Genomic DNA, 22,507 nt, shown 5'->3' on the forward strand with positions numbered 1-22,507 from the left:
GTAGTTTGACACAGCTAAAATAAAAATATATTAAAAGCTGCAACCAACAAGTTTCATTACCAGTTATCAAGTTAATGGATTCAACCGAAACTTCAGACACACTTACAGAAGATCTGCTGAAATAAATGGGACTTAGGTTACTCATGACTGACAAGCCAGGGCTGATTTCAGGGGGAGCAATTCAACATCACGTTTTTCCAAACATTCTGTCAGCACAACCATTTCAGCTTGTGAAGAATTCCCTCCTCTTTGCCCCCAGCATGCTGTTCTGGGGGTTCTCCCACCCTCTGGGGGGGGGGAGAGCCTCACTGCACTAGCCTAGGTTCTTGCATAAGCTCCTGCTAGCAGAATAGGTGAGTTGAATCTTGCCCAGTGGGCTTACTGTAAAGCATGACTTGGCTCCTACCCATTGTGATTTATTTCAAACACATCAGTTGGCTAGCAAAATCAGAACAAATTATGCAAAAATACATGCAAGTCTAAGGTCTGTATGCACAGTAGTAGTAGCAGAAATAAATAAATAATAAATAAATAAATAAATAAATTACTGCCCCAGCCACTCTGTGTGGCTTCCAACGGAATATAAAGAACACACAACATACCAGACATTATAAGCTTCCCAATACAGGGCTGCCTTCAGGTGTCTACGGAAGGTTGTATAACAGTTTATCTCTCTGACATCTAATGATGTCAAACAACATGTGTTCAAACAACAGAATCTGACCATTTCTTGGAAGAGAATTTGAGCCACCCTAGCCTAGACCGCAACTGTTATCTTTCTTCTGAAGCACACTGCAGAGACACAGCCTGAGCCCTCTTCTTGGTTTCTCAAAGAATTTGGGGGGGAGACTGAAGCAGGGATCCCTCACCTGAGTCCAGGATGTGGTTGTTCCTCAGGTCCAGAATCTGTATGAAACAGTTGAACTTCAAGAGGTTGCCCAGCTGAGCAGAGTCCTGGAGGCTGTTCAGCTTGTTGTCAGCCAGGTAAAGCTCCCGTAAATTCATGTTCATTTTAAGAGCGGTTGCTAGAAAGCAGACAAAGCGGAGAATAAAATTAAAGAGAAGTGGCTGCCTTTGCTGCACCTCCCAGGCGACAACAAGCTTTCTGCCTGCCCAGCTTGGCAGCGACTGTGAATCCAGGCCACAGACCCCCTGCACCACTGATGCATCCCTTCACAGGACAAGCCGGGGGCTTCGGCCTGTTATGAGTCTGCCAACAGCAAGTAAAGAGGAGAGGTGGGCCTTGCCCCTTAATCTGACCTTGGCCTAAATTAGCCCACCAATCAACTGGCCGACCAATTAGCCCACCAGCCAACTGGTTTGAAACCAGCAAGTTAAATAATGAGGTCTGCTGTCTTTCTCCAGTTTTCCTCAGTGAGACAACTGCCCGTTCCTGCCCACAACGAGGTGGACAAATCTAACTGACTGCCCCGTGGGGATGGAGCAAGGAGAGGCACAATCCACCAGAAGTTCTCCTGTTTATTTATACGCCTCAAGAGGTAATAAGTGAATAAAGAGGAGATAAGTTGGGGTTGCTTCAAGGGCAGGTAACATATGAGAAAATGGCAGCGGTGTCTTGGAAGCCTATGAAATCTCAGGAGGGGAACTGCCTGTCCTGCCCAATACAGAGAACTGTCTGAAAGCCATGAGTTCTCATTCAATCCACCTGCCTTCTGCCCGGGGCTGCGGAGAGACCACAACTCGCATGTAAAGACTGGCTACCCAAGAGGAGGAAGAGAATGGAATTCAAGAACCAACCCCTCCCTGCTCTTCATTTATAGACACCTGGAACTGAAAGCACAAGGTCAGCCGCAGCTGGGCATTTGTCACTAGGTGGCACGTAACTGAAGGAGACTTGTCTTTCAAACTTCATCCATTATTGCTAGCATTCTTTAGGCTGGCTCCTATTCATTATTAATGCCTTCAGCAGGATGTAAAAAAACAAGTGTGGGCGCTTCATTCTCCCAAGTTTAATACTGCTTCTCTTGGTATCTCTCACCTAGGCTAATCTTAAAAAATGACACCTTTGGGAGCTGGAGTCCAATGTCAGTGGTAAAGCCTGCATTTCATATTCGGAAGAGTCAGGATGAACCAAAACCAGAGCACGTGTCGTTCCGGTTCCTATTCAATCCTCCCCTATATTTTTCGACACCTCCCCTGCCCCCCATCATGGACTCTGCATGTGGATCTGGGAGCTTTGGCAAGGCAAGGTGGCCTTCGAGCCTCGACACTGTGCCTTTCAAGGATCTAGGCAGACTGAAGAGCCCAGGGATGAGGGAAGGCAAGAAGGGGGCTTTTGCCTGCATCAATTGGGCTGCTCTGCCCGTCATTATGACTATCAATGCTGGCACATTCACAGTGCTGCAGAGGGATGCCTTTGGCAGGCAAGGAGCCCTCGCAGAAAAGACGCCTGCTAGCAGCAGGTTGAGCTCTCAGTGGGGAATTAGGGAAAGCGACAATGGAAGCGGAGAGTCAGCAAGAGAGAAGGGCATTTGGCTGGAGACACAGAGGGCAACTCAAGATGTTCACCTAGCAACATAAGGGGCCGCCCCGACAGGCTCGCGTTCTCCAGGTGCAGCACAGTAAGGCTGTTGCTGATGCGCAAGGCGCGCGCCACAAACGGTGCCGAGTGATCAAGCAGAGGTGTGTTGCGGGCATCCAAGTACTGGAGGCAGTTTGTCTGCGGAAGGAAATGTTGAGAGACGGGTCACAGAAAGGTATGAATGGTGCTGTACCTGGATATCAACAAACGTTTCAGCTCAGAACACCCGTGGGCCAGAGGTGCTCTTAGCCAGCACCTCAAAGCAAGTTGCCGCGCAACCAAGTCAAAGGGCTGTAAGCAGCCAGAAGAGTATGCAGTGGACCAGACATGCGCAGCAGGAGAGAACAATTGGTATATTGCAAGTGAAACAGCTGCTGCTCCAGAGTCCTCATGCCACCAGCACCTGGCTGCAGCTCATGGTGAGGGACGCAGCTTGTGGTTTCACTCGTGATATACCACCAAGTGAAGCAGCCATCTCGCACTGGCCCTCATACCCCTGAGGAAGAACAAGCTATGTTGGCCAGGCCAATGTAGCTTGTTCCTCCCTCGGCTGCCCACACAGGAAGGCGGCTTGTTTATATTTCTGCACTGAGGGTGCATGGCTGCCTGCTTGCACATGCAGGAGGCAGGGGTGGGGGCTCTGGTAGATTTCTCTGTTTAGGAGCTAGCAGCTGCACCCCTGCACCCCTGAATGGACAAAGAGGTAGCTCACACCCCCTGCATGAGTGATGGGGCAGGCTTCTCAGCTGATCAAGCCCCCCGCCTTCGGCTCACGCAGGGTGGGTGGGTTAGCTCTTCCTCCCGGGAGGAAGTGCTGGGGCTGCCTTATGTTGCCACCGGGCCCAGCGCTCAGCAGCCTCAGCATCAGGCAGCCCTGCTCCACAAGCTGTGGCTGGCGTGCCTTGTGGAGGGGGGTGCCGAGGCTGCCGTTGCTGTTTAAAAAGGAAAAACTTTAAAGAGGCTTGAGGTAAGGGTGAGAAGTATTAGCCCCTGCCCAAGATTTCTGTCTGCTGTGCAGGCTTTGCATAGCACTCCACACTGGGGAAACTATTCTATTTGCAGCTAGGAACAGCAAGATCAGTAAGCCCGTTAAAGCAGGAGATTATCACTGAGTTCCTGAATTAACAGAGCGCAGCTGTGAATAGGGGTGTGTGTCAATCTGAACTTATTCTATGGTTTATTGCTGCAGATCATGGTGTAAGTAAAAGGACTGGCATAACTTAATAGGAAAACAGATTCCCCACTATGAACCTTGCTTGACCCTGGTACCAGCGTGATCACAATGTGTTCCGAAAGCCATTCAGGAAAACATCATGAGCTCCTCATGCCTGGTAAAGGTCAGCACGTATAGATCAAGTCGCCAACAAAGTCTGTTTCAACACCTGAATGGATGTCATCAAGGTAACAGTGAGATAATGCTAAGGTGGGAGGCAGACGAAAGGATCGCCAAGGTTTAGTCAATTGCACATGGGAACAGATTCTTTCAAGCGTTTGTAAAGCAAAGCACACAGAATGGGAAGCCGACAGGAAACAATAAAATGGGAAATTATAGGAATTGTTCATCTCAAGGCCTTCCTCCCTTCTCCCATGGCTTCGCATTGGCTGAAATCAGGATTTTTTTTAAAAAAAACCCGTCGGCTCTCACAGCTCCAATAGAAAGCAACTTACCCAGCGCTCCCTAGGAATCGGCACAAACCCACTTCACCTTAAGGACATGTATATCTCCCCCTCCATTTCTGCCTTACTTTTAGTGTAAGTTCTATGGCATAACTGCCACAACACATTTCTATGGATTTTTAAAAATAGTTAGGGAATCTTTTACTCCTCAGATCAAGGTGTGTATGTATGGCAAGATTTGCTGCCTGCTAAAATTGTAATTTTGCTGGAACATTAATATATTCCGTCCTACTGGAGTCCCCTTGTCTGCATAGCTGCCAAGTTTTCCCTTTTCTCGTGAGGAAGCCTATTCAGCATAAGGGGAAATCCCTTTAAAAAAGGGATAACTTGGCAGCTATGCTTGTCTGCCACTGGCACCAGACAGTACAAATTTATTCCACCAGGGAAATCTACAGCTGGGCCCATGGAATCGTGGAGAACCTGTCAATGCTCACTCTTAGGGAGGGAAAGAATTTTTCTCTCTGCTGGGGGGGGGGGGAGATTACAATAACACCACCCCAGAAATGTTAACTTATGGCATTTCCAGGCAATGGGAGCTGCAGCTTGACGGTGAAACTGGGCTTGGACATGAATGAGGACACAGGCTCAATGCTTGCCCTCTTTTTGCAACACTACTGCAAGCAATGGAATTTCAGCGAGGGGGGGAAGAAGAGGGAAAATACTACCTAATTGTGAATACAAACCTTCCTCATCATGTGCGCAGCCGCCTGCCAACCTCGTGTGCCGATGTGTTTGTTAAATGAGATGTTGAGGTGTGTGGCTGACTCATAGTATTCAATCATATCAAACAGCGCCGAGGCACCCTGGCAAAAACAAAAGGAGAAACACCAGGACTGTTAGCAAGGGTGTGGCCACAGGAGCACCTGTCCTGGGTGTGACCCAGAGAGGGCGCAAAATGGGCAAAGTTCATGCAGCAATACTGATATCTTTCAAGATAACATTACACAATGTACAAGTCCTCTTTGTGGTTTGAAACGAGATGCACTTTTTCAAGGCGGTAGATCCAAACCAAGTATCAACTTGCTCACAGCCCAAATCTGCATGTGCCTACTTGGAAGCAAGTCTCACTGTGTGCAAATGGAGCTGACTTACAGAATCACAGCACACCTTGCAACAAGGCCTCACGGACCCGGTCCTGCAGCCTAACACAGTACAGTTGGTTAAGAGTGTGGTGCTGATAATGCCAAGGTTGTAGGTTCGATCCCCTGTATGGGACAGCCTAATATTCCTGCGTTGCAGGGGGTTGGACTAGATGATCCTCAGGGCACCTTCCTCAGCTACTGAATATTACTGATGGGAGAGGAAGGAAGGGCAAGACTGTCCGGAGACAGCAAGCAGGTATTTTGCACAAGTTTCAGAGCAGTAGGAACATGGAAACTCTGCAAACAGTAAAGGTCTGCAAAGAATCAAATTTAAAACTCGTCCAATTTGATAATTGATTCATGAATGCACCTGCTGTATTTGTTCATCGCTACTTCTCAAATGCCATTTCTGGTTCTGAAGTTCTACAATGAAATGTATTAAACACAAAATACCCCCAGAAGTTTTGTTCATCTAATTTTTATCCTGTGGAGCTCAGGGCTGGTGGGAGGGGGAAGGAGACTGGGAGGCTGCCCCCAGGGAAAGAATTGGCTAGTCATAGCACTGAAAAACCAGTAAACTAAGTCAAAGAGACAACACAAGACCTGTCTTGCTCTAGGCTTCCAACCACAAACTATTTGTTTCTTCGTGTTGGGACCTGCTTATCAACAAGCCTGTGAGAGGAGCAGACTGAACTGGCACAATGTACTCAAACGCAACTCCCGAAATTTGCATGAAGAGGGAACCACAACACACCGCTGATGGCTGTGTAATTTAGGATGAGACACTCAGAGTAGACCCACTGAATTACTTGCCATGACTAGTTCATTCGTTTCAACGGGTCTACTCTGAGTAAAAGTTAGCTGACTACAACCCGATTTACACTTTTTAGCAGGGAGCGGGCAGGGGGAGAGAGGGAGAATTTGGAGCTGGTCATCCATCAGTTTCAAGTGCCTAATAAATGACGGGGTCATTTTTATTTTTACTTTAACGCTGGATGTACATCTTAACAAAGTGGGCCATAAGCCTTGTCCACAGATGAAGTGGGAAGACATGGCAGAATCTCAAGGTGGAATTTAAGTCCTCATGCAAGAAGAAAACAAGCACATAAGGGAGGAAGTTTTTAACCCCATCCATCTCCCAGCTGTGCCAATTCTCCACTTGCATGGAGCTTTGCTTGTTTTTTAAAAGGTCATTCAAGAATGGCAACCCCCTGCCTATATTCTGAAGTAGCACAATTCATTCACTTTTCACTTATTGCAGGGGGTTGGACTAGATGACCCTTCAGACCCCTCCCAACTCTACAATTCTATGATTCAATGTGCAGATCAGGCCTTAGGCAGGGTCCAGGGAGTGATGAGAGCGAACCTTTGTAAGGTCACCTCAACGCTGCCACCACTCTCACCCTACGTGAGCAGAGGCAGCTCAACAGGATTTTAGATTTGCACACCCTGCCTCTTCCAAATTAAGGGGCCTCACTAACGTGTCTTATGAACAGAGCCATCACTAGCCAATGTTGGGAATCCACTTTCAGGAAGCAATTTGCTGCAGTTTTTGAAGAGCAGCTTGTCACGATATCCAGTCTGAGGACTCGAGCCAGTCACACCACTTGGAGGGCCCGTGATCTGGTAGTAATAATAATAATAATAATAATAATAATAATAATAATAATAATAATAATAATATAATAATAATAATAATAATAATAATTTATTATTTATACCCCGCCCATCTGGCTGGGTTTCCCCAGCCACTCTGGGCGGCTTCCAACAGAAAAATAAAACACAGTAATCTATTAAGCATGTGCTCTGTGTGCACAAGCCCCCAGGTTCAATCTCCAGCCACAGGCCTAGGAAAATGCTTTGCCAAAGATGCCAAAGAGCTGTCGGTGATGGGAACAGACAACACTAGGCCATATTCCTTATATCTAAACGCTCAGCCCCGAACTGTAAGTTCCCCCATGTTAAAGAACGGCAGGATTCAGCTCAGCTGACTGTTCAGGGGGGGGGGGAGAAGAGAGGCAGTTCTTTATATGTTACATGCAAACCTACATCTTCATCTAGGTTCGTTTGCTCCAAATCCACTATTTTGAACTGGAGGCGCTTAAAAATCTCTTCCAGGGCCTCACAAGCCTTGTAGTCTAACTTCTCGCCTGGAAAACAAGAGACAAAGTAAATCTGCAAGCCTCCAGCATTTAAAAGGGTTCACTGTCAAGCACAGGATACATTACATCAGTGTTTCTCAAATGTGGGGCCTCAGCTGTTGTTGGACCACAACTCCCATAATCCCTAGCTAGCAGGACCACTGGTCAGGGATTATGGGAGCTGTAGCCCAACGACAACTGGGGACCCAAGTTTGAGAAACACTGCATTAAATACTGGAAAGCAGCCGGGCTATAGAGACCCAGTCATTAAGGTACAACTTGGCGGGGTACAAAAATGACTTAAAATCAGTGGGGTGGGAAGAGAGGCTGGTTTAAACCAGGCTTTCTAATGATACTTCATCATCTATTCCCTAAACAAGTCTAAATAGGAACATTCTAAAATCACCTGCTGCATGAGAGCTAAGAACTGCCATTCTAAATATTACAGGAAAGCCAAAGTTATTTCTTAAACATATATCCCATCCCTTCCTCCAAAGGAGCCCAGGACATTAAGCTGAATGTTTTGCACCGCAAAGCATCGTTGGCGCTGTACTCCAAATATGAAGAACGACTGCAGGCCTGGGCTTCATTTCTGCTAAGGAGCCAGAAAACCCAAAGTGGCAGCTCTTTCCCCTCCTCCTGCCCAATCACATACCATCTGCTCAGCCACCGCTTTGCTTTTCCACTCCAATGAAGTCCCCACCCTTGTATGCCTTGCGGCCTTCGCAATCTTCTCCGCCCTGCCCACTAGGACTAGCCTCTCACCAGCAGCAGACATTTCACAGGCAAACTCTGTACGTAAACGTGCCCTGAAGTCAGCAACCTGTCTCCGCAGTAAGAACAGGATACTCATTCGTTTGTTTGGAAGGAGAGACTCGCTGGTTATGAAATATGAAACCGGGTAAGGAGTGGGAGAAGCCAGGGGGGGTGACCCCACGTAACCCCAAATCAAGGCCACGTGCACCTCTAGCATGGAGTCAGCCGTGTGTTCCGTTTGCATGTGCCAAACATGGTTACACAATCTGGTTCGTTTCCAAACATTTGCGGGCTATTGCAAATGTTAAACCTGGGGTGGGGGGTTGGAGGAGCGTGTAGATGCATGCTAGCAAACCTCTGAAATAGTGAGTGAGCTTCAGAACACAAGATTTCCATGTGTTTGCCATGTGTTTGAGGGATCACAGTCACAGAGGAATACCAGAGTCAGCAAGGTGATCGTGATTTGCACTGTGTCAACAGAAGACTTGGGAACGGAAATATGTACCTTTCAGATCCAAGCACTCTATCCTGGGAGTCAAGTCTTTATATTCCTGCAATAAAGCAACAGTAAATTACTACACACGGAAGGGAATGGCTTAAAGGTAAGAAATAATGAAGACAAGCTAAAGGGAAACATGGACAGCCCAGTGTATCAAAAGCTCTATGTAATATGAATGTCTTTCATCTCCCAATCTGATCCAGGCCCAGTCCAATTTGGTTCAGATCCAGAATTAAGAACAGGTCCGATCAGAGGAGATATCCCAATATACAAGGGATAGCTCCTTTCTCCAGGATTGGCTTGGGCTGCTCCTAGGTCCAATTTAGGGACTGGCCTTTTTTAAACAATGACAACACAATTTTCTTTTTTTAAAAGAAATGAACAAGACAGATGTACACACATTTACATGCACACTTCTAATAACCAATTTACCGTATTTTTCGCTCCATAGGACGCACTTGACCATAGGACGCACCTTGTTTTTAGAGGAGCAAAACCAGAAAAAAAATTCTGGTTTTCCTCCTCTAAAAGGCTGGGGGGGGGTGCTGCAGAGGGAGGAGAGGAGGCAGTGGTGGCAGAGGTGATGGGGGCGGGGGAGGAAGGGGCAGCCTTGTAGCGATGCTGTTGGGCTTCCCCTCCCCCCCCTTTCGCCTGTGTCGGAGGAGGCAGGGGCAGCCTGGTAGCGATGCTGTCGAGCTTCTCCTGCCTCCCTGCCCCTGCCGACACTGGCGTAAAGGGGGGAGAAAGGGGAAGCCCTGTAGCGATGCTTCACGGAGCAGAGAAGAAACAGCTGCCGCCCGCCCCTCCTTCCGTGCTCCGTGTCAAACATCTCTCCCCCCCCCCTCGTAAAAGCAGGATTTTGCAAGCGGCAGCGGCACCGGGCAGCGGAGGAAATGCTTCATGGAGCAGGGAAGGAGAGGCTGGCAGCAGCTGGCTGCCTCCCGCCCCTGCTTCTCTGCTCCCCGTCAAATTTCTCTTCCCCCCCCCCGCCGCTCGTAAAAGCAGACTTTTGCAAGCAGCAGCAGCAGGGGGGGGAGAGATGCTTCACAGAGCAGAGTAGGAGGGGCAGGCAGCGGCTATGGCGGAAGGGCGTGAGGGGAGAGAGGGCTTTCTCCCTGCTTGCCCTTCCGCTGCTCCTGCCGTGCGCCTGCTCCACTGGCAAGAGCAGGCGTTCGGAGAGGCACACCACCCCAATGCTTCCTCTTGCCAGCAGAGGCGGCAGGTGGGCAAGTGAGGAGAAGGGGCTTTCTCCCCGCTCGCCCTTCTGCCGCCGCTGCCACCCGCCTCCTCCGCTGGCAAGAGCAGGCATTGGGAGAGGCGCACCGCCTCAATGCCTGCTCTTGCTAGCGGAGTAGGCAGTGACTTCGCTCCATAGGACGCACATGGATTTTCCCTTCCTGTTTAGGGGGGGGGGAGTGCGTCCTATGGAGCGAAAAATATGGTAGTAATAAAATTCCCCAGATAATAGAAGGGCGAAAAGTTCATTACACCATTTTAAACAATGACTGGGGATGCACATAATGTCATTCCAGAAACTGATAATAGCTGGCCACCTCATAACAAAGAGGTTTTCATTCATCGGCCCAAATATACAATGTAAATGTGTGCATTACATCGCAAATCCTGCAAAACACAGACAGGTGGATTCATTTTCTTGCCTTAGTTCATGATAATTGACATTTTAGTTGCTATTAAGAATTCTTCAATCATCTCAACATGAGCTGAAATCTCAGTTGATGATTTTCAGTCCCAAGCTGTTGTTTTCAGAGAAGGGCTTCAAATCAAAATAAAGGGCAAAATTGTCCTCCCTCTTTCATATCCTGGATGTGTAAATGGCACCATTCTGAAGGTTCCTGGGAACCCAAACACTTGAAGGGGGACCTCTCCCTCCCTCAGCCTGCCCAGCTCTCACGTTCTGCAAAAGAGAGGGCCTTTGTCCTGTCCTGCCAATGGGTGTTGCCCATTGTGCAATGACATGGGACAGGGCCTTCTCCATAATGTCCTCGTCTGTTGAACCCCTGCCCTTTGGAGTGGGTCTCTGCTGCTGAATTGGAAGATCTTGTTCCTTTTCCTTGTCTCCAGCAACAGAGAGAGCAGCACTCCTTAAAACCACCCACACGTCAGCCACTATGGGAAAGAGGTGTGGGCTCTAGATCATTGTTGCCTGCATGGATAGATTTATCCGTGTGTGCTTTTAGGGAGGGCCCAAAGCTCAGCGCCAGAGCAACCTGCATCTTCAGTCACTGTGTAAAGCACCTTCCGATGTTCATAACCTTGCAGGCTCACTTAGCTCTCGGGGCTCTGGCCCAGTTCCCTCTCTAGGCTAGTACAGCCATCTTGGAAGCAATGGAAAGATACACACACACAAACCTCGTCCTTGTTTAGTGTTTGCTGTGCTACATGGGCCTGGGCTACAGCCCTTGAAATACATGTGACCCAACTTCAATTATTATTATTATTACTGTTCAGTTCCAGCGACAGCCAGCTTTCTTCAGTGTTTATAAAAATCTATCTCTGCCTTTGACAGACAAATCTGATAAGCGTTTCTGCTGTGCACTTAAGGAAAGGCACATACCTGGATCTGCTTCAGTAGTTTGGGTATCTGTTTACAGTTTAACTTCTGACAGGCTTGCTTGTAGGCGGTGATAATTTCTTCCACAGTCACATTCTGAGCTGAAAGTGAGAGAGAAAGAGAGAAAGAGAGAAAGAGAGAAAGAGAGAAAGAGAGAAAGAGAGAGAGAGAGAGAGAGAGAGAGGGAGGATCACAGTGATGGTTAGCAGTCCATTTGATTTATGCCACCTACACACTGTAAGGAGACTTTGGGGTGGGACAGGGTATTTTTAAAAGTTAAACAACCAGATTAAAAAATACACATAAAGTAAATTTTCAAAAGCCATATTGCAATTTCACAGGTCACCTGTCATTAGTGGCGAGTGCTAGCTAAAACCTTGCAACCAAATTATAATATAGTGCTCTGTCACATTCCACTCTTATTAGCAGAAGAGTGGGATATATAAATATTAAATAATAATAAAGAACACTTTCTTGCTTGTAAGAGCCACAACATGCGCAGGGGCCAATTCTCCATCTCTTCATGAATTAGAAAGTTGCGGAAGAAAGTAATAGGGGAAACTGAGGCGGCGGAGAGAGGAACTGGAGTGATGTTTTTGTGTGTGCCAAGGAAATCAGTTGCAGGACTAGTCATAAAGATTTGGCCCCTTATGCAAACTTTTATCCTCAAATTTTCAATACCTGAAAAAAGGGATTTGGGGTATTTTTTTAACCTAGGTGCCAGCATTTGGTTTCTAGGATTTTTCCAGCCCTGACCAAGCAGCCAGTATTTTTGCTGGTGTTAGCAGATGTTGCATAATGAGATGATTTGCCAGAAACCCGACAGCAGCCACAAAGCTTTGTTCACTGAAGCAGGGAATCGGGTACCTCAGGTGCCAGATAGTCAAATTGATTCAAGCAGCAGAATGCAGATGGCTTAGCTCAGAAACTGGATTCTTTCAAAGCTGAAAGTTAGCATATTTAAGCATCACCACTGCATTTCAGGTGTTCAGAATTCCTTTACACACATTTGCTCCGTGGTACATACGAAAGAGGTGTAAGGGGTGTTGGGGAGGGAGACACATCATGCTCTTTCTGAGGCAGTTTGTCCACCTTTGGTCCCCACCCTGGACTTAGCTCTCACTTGTGGCTCCTAGAAACTGTCAGCCTGGAACAGCAGCCGCACCCCAGGAATGACTTGATTGGCAGGCTAAACCAGGCTAAACCAATGGGTCTCAAACCCTCAGTGAGTTAGGGACTTCTGTTGCATGCAAAGACAGGAACTGATGAATTGAGCAGAGAAGACCAACAGCGCGTTCAACGGTCAAGAAGGCAGATTCTGCACATGCTGTAGAGTGAAGTGAGGAGCAGATGGGGCTTGTCCACCTGGGAAGGGAGCCCATCTAGGAGAAGGAAAACTCTGGTCCTCAACCTCTGCTGCCTTGCAGAATATCTTTGGGAGAAGAAAAAGGCTAAGGAGTAAACCCAACACAAATCTGGAGTGGAGTCCCTAAGACGATTGGATGGTGCCTTGTATGCCTCCTTCCGGCAACTCCTGCAGCCAAGCTGGTATGAATGTATTGCTCTGCTTTCCTTTGGACCACATCAGTGAGGCCAAGAAGGGGGGTGTCTTGTCTTCTGGGCAGTTCAGGACCTCCACACACACTGCCTAGGCTTGCACCCGGAGAGGTCACTTCGGTGCTGCTAACACACCTCCTGGAGGTGCACTCCATTGTTTCAAGACAGATAGATGCCAACAACAGCTTACGAGAGCTCTGAAAAGTGATACCAGCATTTGCACCCCAAAATTGCATGTGGGGGTAAAGGCCATGATCCAGTGCACAGAGGATTGGGCATGCCCAGTGGGAAGCTTGCCTTTATAAAAGTAAAAACCAGAGTATGATCCCAAATCTATCAGGCTTCATTACAGATTAAAGAAAATAATCCAGCCAAATGGACAGTCAATTTAAAGCCTCACCTATGGCCACTGGTGAATAAATTCACTATTGCTTCCCTCCGTGTGAAAAGTATTTTTAATTGTCAAAAACAAATGGGAGGGACTCAGGTGTATGTTGGAAACATGGAGGGTAATTTTGCTCATTGGTGGTGGTTCTGTATTAAAGCTATAAAAGGTATACTAAATCCTATTAATGACACGCTGAGTGTTAAAATTAACACAGGATCCCAAGGTGTTTTTATTAGCAATTTCTACAGGAATTTTATTATTTGATTTGACCACAGCCCATCAAGATTCAGCATGCCAAAAACTCAAAACCTCCCCCACAAAAGTGACACATAACAGCACAGGATTTAGCAGTACTCTGGCAATTTACTGGAGCTATCTGGGGAATGACAAAAAGTATATAATCTCAATTGCTTTGAGAGGCTGAATGCGTTGCAAACTTTATTGCAATAGTAGACCAAACAGAATTACTGGAACTTCTTTTCCATTACTGTATATTGTATTAATGAACTGTTTTGTGATTCTACTCATGATTTCAGGGCGGGCTACTAGCACACTGCGTCCTTTGAAACAAAGACTGCACACCCATGACACACATCACAAAGAGCAGCTGAGGTGACATTTGAACTGGGGACTTCCTAGTGCAATATGTGTTTTGGGACAGACAACTCTTTCATGAGAATCTCAGGTCTCTGTTTTTAAAAAAGCAATCTTCTAGTGCCTGTTCTTGCAAATACAGTGGTGCCTCGCTTAACGAATGCCCTGCTTAACGAAATTTCCGCTTAACGAAAGGATTTTTCGAGCGGAGCTTGCCTCGCTAGACGAATGCGTTTTACGAAAAATTCGTCTAGCGAATTGTGGTCTCCCATAGGAATGCATTGAAATTCAATTAATGCATTCCTATGGGCAAAAAAAGGCGAAAAAAATTCAGTGCATTCCTATGGGATTCGCTAGACGAATTTTTCGCTATAAGAAAAGACCCGTGGAACGAATTAATTTCGTCTAGCGAGGCACCACTGTATTGTTATTGTTATCAGATACATTTCTGGTTCCTTTTTTTGTGAAAAGTGACCTAAAGCAGCCTAAAAAATACTAACACTAAAACAAAGAATAAAAACAAACTCTAAAAACCAACCATAGTATATAAAAAGGCAGAACTAACACAACTCACCTGACTAAGAGGCCACAAGTACTCCTAAAACCCTTCAAATAAAGGACGTAGAACCTAGCTGGAAAAAAATGTTTTTGCCTGGTGCCTAAAAATAAATATGATGCGCCAGGCATGTCTCCTGGGGGAGTGCCTTCCACATGCAGGGAGCCACCACTGAGAAGGCCTCAAGTTTCCACTGTCTGCACCTCCCTCAGAGGTGGGCACAGGGAGAAGGGCCTCCAGTGATGAGCAGTGTCTGGCTAGTTCATGTGGGGAGAGGTGGGCCTTGAGGTCCTGAGCTACTTACGTCTTTCTAGGTCAAAAGCAGCTCGTTCAGTTGCGCTGGAAACTAATTGGTAGCCAGTGCAGTCATGCCAGAATTAGTTTCACGCTCAAAAGCGCATTAGCAACATTTGCAGACATTCCCATAGCCAGAGGAGCTGTGGAATTAAGCTCCACAGATGCCAAAGCTTCAGCACCTTGTATATGCCAGTGCAAAATGCCTTGCAAAAACTTAATCTGGCAAAGTCTAGAGAGAAGAAAGTCTGCCAGTGCAAGGAAATGAAGCCAGGGCTGGGAAAGGACGACACAGAGGGTCTTACAAGGGGCAAGGGTAAGGTAGAAATCAGGTGCAACAGAACAGTAGCAGCACCTTTGGGAGGAGGGAACTTTGCTCCCGGCCCTCATCCACAAACCACACAGCAGGGGCCAGAACCAGTCTCTTTGATTCAGAGGGGCTTGCCGGGGGGGGGCTACCAGGGGCCTGGATTTATTTGCTCCCCCTTCCCAAAGAGCTCCTTGCCCCTCCCAATTGGCTAGGAGAAGCTATTGCAAAGCAGCAGGAGAAATTAGGGGAAGCGCTTTGAAAAACTGGGCCCTGTTATGGCAGGATTTGGAGGTACCCCATTTACTGCCAATTTAAATTGCTTGTGCTTCCCTAGGGAGGAGTCCCTTTCCCTCCTCACCTCCATTGCCCCAATCGTCCCTCCAGAGGAGGCAGACAGCAAGAGTCCTGTTATTAAGGCAAGACATTTTGGCAGCCCTTAAAAGCTGCCCTCAAAGTATCCTTTTTACACACCAGAACAGAAAGAGACCGACTTGGAATGCTCCGAGAGCAGCAAAACAAGCGGCTGGCATCACAAAACGGAGTTCGTTGCGCAGGGATCCAATTACAACATTGTAATCCGGTCTGGATTACTGAAGCAGAGAGATCTCTCCACCCCCAACTCCAGGCTCAGTTCGGAGAAAGGATAATTCCACCACTAACGTAATTATCGGGGAAGACCAGAAATTTCCAAGCTGCCGCAGCTGCTGCACACTTCCACTTTAATTGCTTTATTGTGCGGGCCAGGCGTTCAGATATGTGGAGAGAAAAAAGTCTTTCATTTAGCATCATATTTCATTCTGGGCTTTGAAAAAAGATCCTAAAAGGAGTTCTGTAGCAAGCCCCTGGCCAGCTTCTTGAAGTGAGAACCTAAGGTTGCAGTTTATTATTCAATTCCGTGTGCAAATTTAATGTGCAATGCACTTTCCAGCCTATTTATCTAGTCTAAAATTTCTTTTGAGTTCTGATGGTGGCAGTGAACAAACTGTAGAATATGACAATGCTCTTTGAAGACCAGTGGAGAGTGGGTAAATAGAAGTGATTACTACCTTCTGAAAATAAGGGTCAATGAGCCAAGAAATGTGCAATATCAGGCCTTATTGGGCCTTTAAAAAAATGAGGCTGCATTAAAAAAAATTAAATGTAAATTGTATTTTAATCTGTATTTTAATTAACTGTTTTTCTTTCTTCATGTCTTGTTGTAATTTTACTGGTGTCAGCCACCCTGAGCCCGGTTTCGACTGGGGAGGGCAGGGTATAAATAAAAATTTATTATTATTATACAGTATTATTATTATTATTGGAAGCTCCTGTCCCTACCTGCACTTCCCTTGCAAGTTGTCTCCCACCCCTAATCAGCAAACCCTTAAGCTACTAATAAACTCAAGCTACTAATTTGCTGATGGATAAATGCACCTCAACTGGCAGGCATTCCAGCTAAGAGAGACTTTCCTGCAAAATTCAGCCACAGGCAGAACAGCCCATTAGCAGAAAAACATTAGTTTGGGGTTTGCATGGCATTCAGCTGAATGTAGGCATCAGCCAGGGATTTCCAGAATGATGGAAGAGAGGGTACATACTGGGCAGACCTTTCCAGCTAGTGCAGAGAAGTTGAGATAGGATGGCCAGAGTCAAAGAAGGGGAGGTGACAATTATGTTGACCAAGGAATTGCAGCAGGTACAGCTTCTCTTTTGAACTGCTGTATTGGAGCCCGGTTCTCTTCCACTGTTATGAGTAGTTTTGGCTCTTGTTTTTATAGGAAAGCAGGTTATAAATCTAAAGTAGACTAAAATTAACTTAAAACTTTGGACTAAAAATAAGAGCAAGAGTTTTCAATTTATGAAATATATCTGCACGGTTGTTGCTGATTTTCCTAATACTTCCTTAGCACAAAAGATGGTTTGTTGTTTATGAATAGTCCTGCCCAAGAAATTCCACATGGACTTTCAGCGTGCCAAAGGAAAGCTGCTCTATATTATTACTGATGTATTAATCGCCTTCTCAAGGCAATGTACACTTAAGATTATAAAAAAAGTTTTTTAAAAAGTAAATACATTTAAAACAAAATTAAAATGATACAAAGTAAACACTTGTGGTAAAGACACTTTCATGCTGTTGGATATAATTTACATAGATATAATTTATACATTATATATGTATGTTGTTCTTATAGCTCTGTTAAACCAAGGAAGTCTATGGGTGGTGGTTATCTTGTACTGTATAAAGCAGTCGCTTGGTCCAAACCTAGATAAATTTTAATCCTGGGAGTCTCCCCATTTCCAGCCCTTTGTTTACTGTAAGAAGAAGGCATTTTCTTGCCAATAATTTGCACACAGGGTGTAATAACACTGTACAAAATATGTACCGGGAAATTTCTGGTTTTAAAAAATAAGCTCCAAAATTGCGTATGAACAGACAGGCAGTCTTTGTTCCAGCAAATCACTAAATATTATTCACACTCAGTGCTGGCTCAAGATATTTTGGTGCCTGAAGTGGAAAATCCAAATGGTGACCACTCTCTCCCTCCGTCACAATGCACCGCTCAGCCTCCCAAATGAAAGCAGTGTGCACAAATGTATACATTGTCGTAACAAAGTATGTTACTAAAGCCATTTGTTTCCTTTACGTTCCATCTCCCAAATCAGGGTTTATTCTCATTTTACAGTATGGGACATTAAGACACTAAAAAAAAACCTGCAGTTGCCTACAAGTATAGCAATCATAACACTAAATTAAGTAATTTTTGCTGCCCTTTAGGTTCTCAAAACCAACCCCCTGGAGGCAACTGCATCATTCTGACTAGTTATAGTTACAGATAGGTAGCCGTGTTGGTCTGCCGTAGTCGAAACAAAATAAAAAAAATCCTTCCAGTAGCACCTTAGAGACCAACTAAGTTTGTCTTTGGTGTGCATGCACACAGATGGGTATCTGAAGAAGTGTGCATGCACATGAAAGCTCATACCAATGACAAACTTAGTTGGTCTCTAAGGTGCTACTGGAAGGATTTTATTTTATTTTATTCTGGCTAGTGTTGAGGCTGGGACTGCATTTACTCTGTGTTTTTAATACCAGAGAAGTTCTTTCAGCATCTAAAGCACTGAGTGTCCTTCTTTACTCACAAAGTTGCACAGCAACAGTGTGAAATAAGCTACCTGGACCCATTTTACAACTAGAGAACTGAGGATGTAAAAAAGGAAAAGAAAATAAGGTTGCCCTGTAAGCGAGCACACCCTGAATATGTAGCGCCATTTTTTTTACCCACCGGGCCCTTTTTTCATGTCGTGCATCTACGCCTTTTATTTTCTCATAAACTGGCCATACACACATATACACAAGTCCGGCTTTGAAACCAAAATCACAGGTTGTTAACAGGAAGGAGCAGCATAGCAAAGTCTATTCCAATGTTTAGTTCTTAAGGTCTGGATAACCAGGTGCACACTGGGAAAACAAGCACATACCCTGATACCCTCGTAAGACTACTCTACTTTTAACAGGGGCCACAGATTAAAACTGAGCAAGGGCAGAAGGTTGAGCAGCAGAGTTTCCAGCTAGTGACTCACTTGGCCTTAAATGAGCACAGTCGGGGCAAAGGGGCATTTAGCACACCCACCCACCCTTAAACTCACTTGCCTGCCCCCCCTCTCTCTCTTACTGAAGCTGGATAACCTACTTTGGACTGCACAGAATTACTTCTGCAAGGTGTTTAAGCAAAGAGGTGTCTCTACCAACTCCTGGAAGTCCTACCGTACTTCATCCCCTGATATCATTTCTGTGATATGGGTGGAAGCTCAGGTGCTGGCCAAACGGGTCCTAAGCCCAAAGCACCCATTTTCTCCTGGCTCAGCTCTTTGACCCACCCTAAGCATGAACAGCAAAGAGACTTTCGCAGAGTTCCTCCCTCTTGCACCTCAGAAGTTCACTTTCACTCCTTCCCTTGTCAAATGCTTCACACAGAGATGATGTGGGAGGGAAACCTGTTCACAGGTAACATAGTTAAGGAACCAGAGAGAAAGAAGCTCAGCAATAGGGGGGGGGGGTGAAGAGAAAGGATTTTGTCTCCCACTCCACTCAGTCTATTCAAAACATCAGCTGAATAAATCCAACCAGAGAGTCCTGGATAAGTCCCACTCAATTCAACGGGGCTTTCTCACAAGTAAGCATACACACAACTGCAGCCTTCACTGATTAAATAATCTGCTTTATAACTGATCAATGAAATGCACCTCAACATCAAAACTTCAATACAATGTTTTGCTTTTAATGGAGGAATTATATGATTTAGGCACACACCCTCAGAATAATCACAAGCTCACGGCTGGAGGGGGGGCAAATTTCAATTTCTTATTTTCCATTCATTTTTACAGTAACACACCAGAACCAAAATAGCTTCAAAATCATACTAGGTTTCGCCTATTAAAAATTGCAATAAAGCTTCAGTTGACAGATTAAAACTTGCAGTCTTGGTTCACTACAAGTGCAAACACGTAAAGTAAAAATGCTGCAGGTAATCCTTATAACCATCTCCACTACAAATGTGACACCAGTTTTGAAAGCCAACTACAGTGGTACCTCTACTTACGAATTTAATGCGTTCCGAACGCACATTCGTAAGTCGAAAAAAATTGTAAGTCGAATCCCATAGGAATGCATTAGGAGAAAAAATTCGTAAGTCGAAGCAACCCTATCTAAAAATTCGTAAGTAGAAAAAATCCTATCTAAACCGCATCCAAGATGGCAGACGGAGCTCCGTTCGTAAGTAGAAACATTTGTAAGTCGAGTAATTCGTAAGTAGAGGTACCACTGTAATAAACGTTCAAGTAGGATTTTTTTTATAAAAAAAGCAACAACAACAAAAACAGCAACTCCAATTTATTTATTCTCAGAAAGTATCACAAGTGCCCGACTCATCTTTTGATCTTTTTAAGCTCGGGGCAAAGCTAACAACTGAGGACTTCTCTCTGCGAAAGGAGTCCTGTGACAGACCAGGCTTGTTCCCCCAATTGAAGTAGTGTTTTGCAGGAAGGTTGCGGGGGGGGGGGGGAGGTGCGGAAGAGGACAGATCCGCTTTCTATAGCTGGCTGTACTTGGCAGCCAGCCCACATCAGCTCAGTAATACAAAGCTTGCACTGAAGTCCAGAGCAAACGCAGGATTCTGCCTCCCCCCCCCCCAAAAAAATCCCTCCCTAGAAGGCTTAAACCCTCACAGTATTTCCTTTTATGTCTGAACAGGGTAATTTTTGGCAGGCCCTACTGGTAAATGTGTTTACAAAAAAAAGAAATAGAAAAACACCAGAAGAGGTTGTTAGGATCTGAAACACACGAAAAGCAGGGTCAAGGAGAGAGAGGAGGAGGAGGAGGAAGGAGGGGCAAAGGGAAATTTTCCGGGAGGCTGTGACCACAATTCCGAGGAGGGCAAAGAAACATGACAAATCATACTATGAACAGATTGGGGTAGGTAGGGCATGGGGGATTTCCTCAGTGTCATCTGATGGGAGGATCCATTTAGTTACAGGAATACACAAATAACAGCTGGCTACAGCATCAATGTCCAGATGGGAATGAGGGTGGCAAGGTGGAATTATCCACAAAGGGGCCAGAGCAGCAAAGAGGTCTGGGGGTGCTATGTGAGCTGCTCTGGCTTCCTGGCACAAAAAGACTTCCTTGGTTGCCCTGGCTGCTTTCTCTGCAGTTCTCCGATGGGGAGTCCCAGGGCAGCAACCTGTTGTATGCCCTTTCCCTGTTGCTGGATATACTCAGCAGCTCTCTCCCGGCCCGGCTGCCTGCCTTTGTCATCTACAGTATATGCTTCCAGCCCGGTACCCAAAACCATTAACCAGTCTCAGTTTGCTAAGAGAAAGCAGCTTCCAGCTGCCACCGGGGTATTGGTGCAGCTACAACAGATGGCTGAAACCAATTTCAACGGACGAGTTCAAAAACGGATTCTTCAAAGAGCCAGCGTTGTGTTGGGTCCCCTTAACTCTCAACTGCAGTTGCGTCTGTATGTTGCTTAGACTGAAGAAACAGATCATCTGGACTTGAGCTCAGTTGGTCCTAACTTGGGATGTTAGGCAGGGGTTCGGCTTGTGCGTCATCACCATGCAGCTCCAGCCAAGGGAAGGAAATGGCCAGCAAGATTCCCCCAAAAGCTCCGTAGCAAGCATTGGCCAGAGTAGATCAAATGGTGCTCTTTGAGCTCAGTGCCTTGCCAGTCTAAACAAAGAGACACTGCTACTAAGCACCTCCATGATTACCCAACTTGAAAAGAGCAGAGTTTGGCAAGAATTCCCTGGGAACAAAAAAGTGGAGATGTGCTTCTAGAATAGAAAAGTGTGTGGGAACGAAAAGGTGATAGATCAGGAGTGGGGAACCTTTGGCCCTCCAGACCTTGAAGAACTACAACTGCCATCAGCCCTAGCAAGCATGGCCAAAGGCAAGAGATGATGAGAGCTGCTGCTGTTGGCATCCAACTGTCTCAAGAGAGACTGGAGTGTGCTTCCGGAGGTGAAGTCAAACTGCTGTGCTGGCAGCACCAAAGTGACCTCCCTGGGGCATGTTATGTGTATGGAGGCCCTGGGCTGCTCAGATGACAAGACCCCTTCTCTCAACCTCACTGAAGTGGTCCAAAGGAAAGCAGAGCAATACATTTGGCGCCATCTGGGCTGCAGGAGTTTCTGGAAGGAGGCGTACAAGGCACCATCCAACCATCTTAGGGGCTCCACTCTGGATCTGTGTAGGTTTACTCCTCAACCTTTTCTTCTCCAGAAAATATTCTGCAAAGCAGCTGAGGTTAGAAGGCTTCCTTAGAAAACAGAAGCCTTGACCAAATGAGACCAAAATGGAATGCAAAAGATATGTATACATGGACAATAAGAGATGCTTAAAAACAATTTGAGGAGCACGTTGCTGAAACATAGAGGTCAACAACAAACAGTTCTTTAAATACGTTACTAACAGGAGACCAGTTGGCAGGCGATTGTAGGATGACAAGGCAATAGTGCCTTAGGTGTGCTAACGGAGGATAAGGAGATTGCAGATAAATTGAGTGAATTGCTTGCATCTGTCTTCACAGTGCAATATATGATGTAGGTCCCCGGGCCTGAACAATTTCCATATGTTGAGAGCCTGAATAACTAATGAAAATAGTGTTGACAAGAACATTCCAGACCTTATAGACAAAATAAAAAATGACAAACTGATGAGTCCAGATAGCATTCACCCAAAAATCCTTAAGTAACTCAAATGTGAAATTGCTGCTCTTCTAAGTTGTAGTTCAGCAATATTTGGAGGGTCAAAGGTTCCCCACACTTGTGACAGCTATTTTGGAACATGCTGGTCTTAGTTCTACGTGAAGGCACATTGCCTTGAATCCCACAATAAAGACATGGAAGATAAAGAAATATAAATAAATAACACCGGCAGGCCCAACATGATCCATTTTTCACCATGCTAATTTATTTACATAATTTATATCTCACTCCTTCAGCACAGATTTAGACTCCCAGGGTGTGAGAAATGTAAAGTACAATTTAAGGCGGGCAAGC

At 45.8% G+C, this 22,507-nt stretch overlaps 1 protein-coding gene across 3 annotated transcripts in view; it reads right to left on the minus strand.

Annotated features, from left to right (window-relative positions):
* PPP1R37 (protein phosphatase 1 regulatory subunit 37) overlaps positions 1-22,507 on the minus strand; it is a 51,821-nt gene that overhangs the window by 13,826 nt on the left and 15,488 nt on the right. For all 3 annotated transcript variants that reach the window (XM_060275587.2, XM_035117124.3, XM_035117126.3), the window contains exons 2-7: positions 11,273-11,370; positions 8,704-8,749; positions 7,351-7,451; positions 4,903-5,022; positions 2,530-2,680; positions 870-1,025 (exon numbers count right to left, since the gene is read on the minus strand). In XM_060275587.2, coding sequence (XP_060131570.2) covers positions 870-1,025; positions 2,530-2,680; positions 4,903-5,022; positions 7,351-7,451; positions 8,704-8,749; positions 11,273-11,370 — 672 coding nt within the window. The remainder of the gene's footprint in view (positions 1-869; positions 1,026-2,529; positions 2,681-4,902; positions 5,023-7,350; positions 7,452-8,703; positions 8,750-11,272; positions 11,371-22,507) is intronic.

The sequence above is a fragment of the Zootoca vivipara genome, chromosome 6 (genome assembly GCF_965207765.1).
Source record: "Zootoca vivipara chromosome 6, rZooViv2.hap1.1, whole genome shotgun sequence".
In the NCBI taxonomy this organism is placed as follows: domain Eukaryota; kingdom Metazoa; phylum Chordata; class Lepidosauria; order Squamata; family Lacertidae; genus Zootoca; species Zootoca vivipara.